This window comes from Aptenodytes forsteri, unplaced genomic scaffold, assembly GCF_000699145.1.
Source record: "Aptenodytes forsteri isolate BGI_AS27 unplaced genomic scaffold, ASM69914v1 Scaffold172, whole genome shotgun sequence".
Classification (NCBI taxonomy): domain Eukaryota; kingdom Metazoa; phylum Chordata; class Aves; order Sphenisciformes; family Spheniscidae; genus Aptenodytes; species Aptenodytes forsteri.
In genome coordinates this window covers 5,659,597-5,662,949 of record NW_008795018.1, presented here as the reverse complement: position 1 = coordinate 5,662,949, position 3,353 = coordinate 5,659,597, and the positions used below count along the sequence as shown (strand labels likewise).

General features: G+C 40.6%; 1 protein-coding gene across 1 annotated transcript; it reads right to left on the bottom strand.

The window, feature by feature from the left end:
- Positions 1-2,013: 2,013 nt before the first annotated feature.
- Positions 2,014-3,044, bottom strand: LOC103895919 (60S ribosomal protein L5). The gene has a single exon (XM_009275656.1). The coding sequence runs from the start codon at positions 2,966-2,968 to the stop codon at positions 2,075-2,077; it is 894 nt and encodes a 297-aa protein (XP_009273931.1). The 5' UTR covers positions 2,969-3,044; the 3' UTR covers positions 2,014-2,074.
- Between the last annotated feature and the right edge of the window lie 309 nt (positions 3,045-3,353).

Genomic DNA, 3,353 nt, shown 5'->3' with positions numbered 1-3,353 from the left:
ATGACGTCACATGGTATGGCATGTCCCTTTGGCCAGTTTGGCTGTGCCCCCTCCCAGCTTCTTGTGCACCTCCAGCCTTCTCAGTCAGTAGAGCATGGGAAGCTGAAAAGTCCTTGGCTAGTGTAAGCATTACCTAGCAACAACTAAAACATGGGTGCGTTATCAACTTTGTTCTCATCCTAAATCCAAAACACTGTACCAACTACTAGAAAGGAAATTAACTCTATCCCTGCCAAAACCAGGACAGGAAGCATTTAGTTTTTACACATTCTGAGCCTGGTCTGGAAAAATGTTATGTATTTGCTGCCCTCTTGCATTGAACAGAAGGAGAGAAAAAATGATGCTGTTAATGTTTCAAATCACATGCATATATAAATGGAAAAAACAGTCAAATACCTGTATTCCAGCTTGAGTAGGTTAAACAGCAATAGGTTTGCAAGGGATTTGGAGAGGAAAGTTCCAGGAAACTAGAAGTAAGAGAACTTGTCTCTAATATCTTTATTTTGTTTTCTTTTAAATCCACTCAGCGTCCCTTGGAGCAGAACAGACAGGCAATATACAGCAACCACACAGTGGTATAAGTAGTTTAAGTGTTTTAAAAGCTGGCTGCCTATCTACAAACGAACTACTGCCTATTACCTAGATACTGACATTAAAGTTCCTTTCTACTTTCCTGTAGCTGAATTTTGCCTTCTCAAGGCTACCTGCATTTCAGTCCCTATTGCAATCACCATCTACAGAGGATAAAAAAGTCTTTTAAAGAGACATAAATGAGAAAGAGAAAATTTGCTATTCTAATGGAATGCTCCTATTCTCGCTCTATCAGAGGCTATCTTTTATTGTATTCGATCACTTCTCAAGGCATATCAGAATACTTTGGCATAGAAAGATATTTTAAAATTATTATTGAAATCTAGACATCAGTCTTTCGCAGACCCATAATACTTTCCTGACTGGTTTCCTACTGTCATGTCTATGCTACAGGACTATGTTGATTGAAGGCTTTGCAGCTGATCATGGCAGCTAGTTCTTTCTCCTAGTCTCTTTGCCTGTTTTAGGCACTAGGCAGCACAGTATAATTTGTGTACTTTCTACCTTCATTTTTATTGCTGTTGCATCAAGTTGGAACTTCCATTGGAAAAAAAACCCCGCACTTTTGTTTACAATAAATCACAGGCCTCCTTTTCTCATTCAATAGCAGTATTTACCATCTATCAGTATCTTAAAGCAAAACGTTCCTCCGTGTAGCCTTCTTGCCTCGTGTTTTAACTGTGCAAGCAACTTCTGTAAGTCTAATGAGAAAGTGCCTATTAAACTGAGATGTAAGGGATAGGGGCAAGTCAAAGCCTCTGTAACTAAGTATGTATATGCAACTTAAAAGTGAATTATCTCGTCTTATCACTAAATAATGGGAAGCATTTAGCTTAAGACAGTACCTGTTTCAGTAGCAGCCAGAGCTTGGAGCTGCGTGAGTGCAAGTGCTTACTTAGTTAGTGGAGGAAACTTAAATACATCAGTTAGACGTGTATTCCTGTATCAGCTACAGTTAACTCACAGTAGGGAACATGTTGCCATTTGTGTTCCTGAAAGCCTAAGGCTGTGTTTCAGCAGAGGCTTTAGAACCTACCGTGACTACTCCTGCTTTTTCCTTAAGCTACATACAGATTCCCCCATAACATTAAGTATGCTGAAAGAAAAATGGTGAAGGACATGTAAAGCTCTTTTTAAAAATTTAAAGTCTTTTTGTAGTTAGGAGCAACAAGTTCTTATATCTAGTATTTGATACTAGTCACACCAAAAAGTAATCAAATTGAGTTCCCCTTCTTACAGGAATAATTCTAAGGCAGCAGCCTTGGTTTTGAAGTCTGTCACCTCTCTTCTCCTCTGTGAAGGAGTTCAATTCATACAGTACTTTGAAGGGGGAAAAGAACCTTAAGGCTACAGAATATCTGGATCATAAAAAGTATTCTGCATCTTTGTAAGATATATTAATAAGCCAGTCTTACACAGTTGCTTAATCAATAAATTTATTGCCACTTTTTCCAAAGCTTCATAGAAAACTGTGGAAGTTGTCTTAACTATCAGCTGTGCGCTCCTGGGCCCTGAGAAAGCTAGCCTTCTTCTGAGCAACACGATCTTTCTTCTGGGCAAGGGACACCTTGGGACAGTTCCATCTCTTCTTCTTCACTTCTCTCTTGGGTTTCTTCTCATGGACTGGATTATTCCGTATAGCAGCATGGGCTTTTTTATACATTTCTTCCATCCCATCAGGTGTTACGTTGTTCTTTATGTACTGGGAGAACTGTTTTTTGTAAGCATCTTCATCCTCCTCCATCAGGTAACGCATATAATCTGCAACATTTTGTCCCATGATATGCTTGCGGTGAACCTCTGCATTGAATTCTTTGCTGTCCGAGTCATAACCAGGGAAACGTTTGGTACTATGAGGGATGGACAGACCACCATCCACTGCACCCTTCAGAGCACCAAAGACTTTGTTTCCAGTAGTAGTTCTGGCAAGACCTGCATCCAGGTAGCATGTGAAAGCACCAGGCTTTCCATCCACGCTTTCCACATTGTATTCATCACCCGTCACTTCAACTTGGCCTTCATAGATCTTATCAAGGCCAAATTTATTCAGAAGCCTGCGTGCCAACAGCAGACCTGTACAGTACGCTGCTGCGTAATTGGTCAGGCCAACCTTCACGCCGTATTTTGGCAGCTCATGGGCATAAGCAGCACAGACAATCATGTCACCTTCGATTCTGGCATAGGCAATCTGGCAAATGATGTCTCTGTTGGTAACACGCACAATCATCCTATATTTAGGCGTGTTGTACTTGTTTTTATCTTGAATTACCAAACGTTTGCGGGCATAGAAATCAGTTTTTCCCTCTCTCCTTCTCCTGAATTTCCCTTGGTATCTCTTGAAGTACGCCTTATTCTTGACAACTTTCACAAACCCCATCGTGCCAGGTACTGTCCGGTCTAGGCCTAGGCCAGGGCCCACTCCGCACAACGACTGCGCTCCGCAGCAGGGGGGAAAAAAGGAATTTTAACACATACAGGTTCATGGAATCATGGAACTGTTGGCTGGAAATGACCTCTGTAGTTCATCCTTGTACTTGGAACAAGACTATCACCAACACTAGATCAAGCCTTGATTTGTTTATCTAAGTCCTAAAAACCTCCAGAGATGGAGATTCCTCAACCTCTGTTGGAAATCTGATATTGTATTGCACTGCATTTGTAGTCAGTATGTTTGTTCTTAATGTTCTAAAATTGATTTGCAGTATTTGAAAATGAGAGGTACGGGATATGAATTGCTCATATAATTTCATATAAATAGGGAA

Excerpts from the sequence above, each read along its gene's own strand:
- LOC103895919 (XM_009275656.1), bottom strand. The coding sequence starts at position 2,968 with ATGGGGTTTGTGAAAGTTGTCAAGAATAAGGCGTACTTCAAGAGATAC.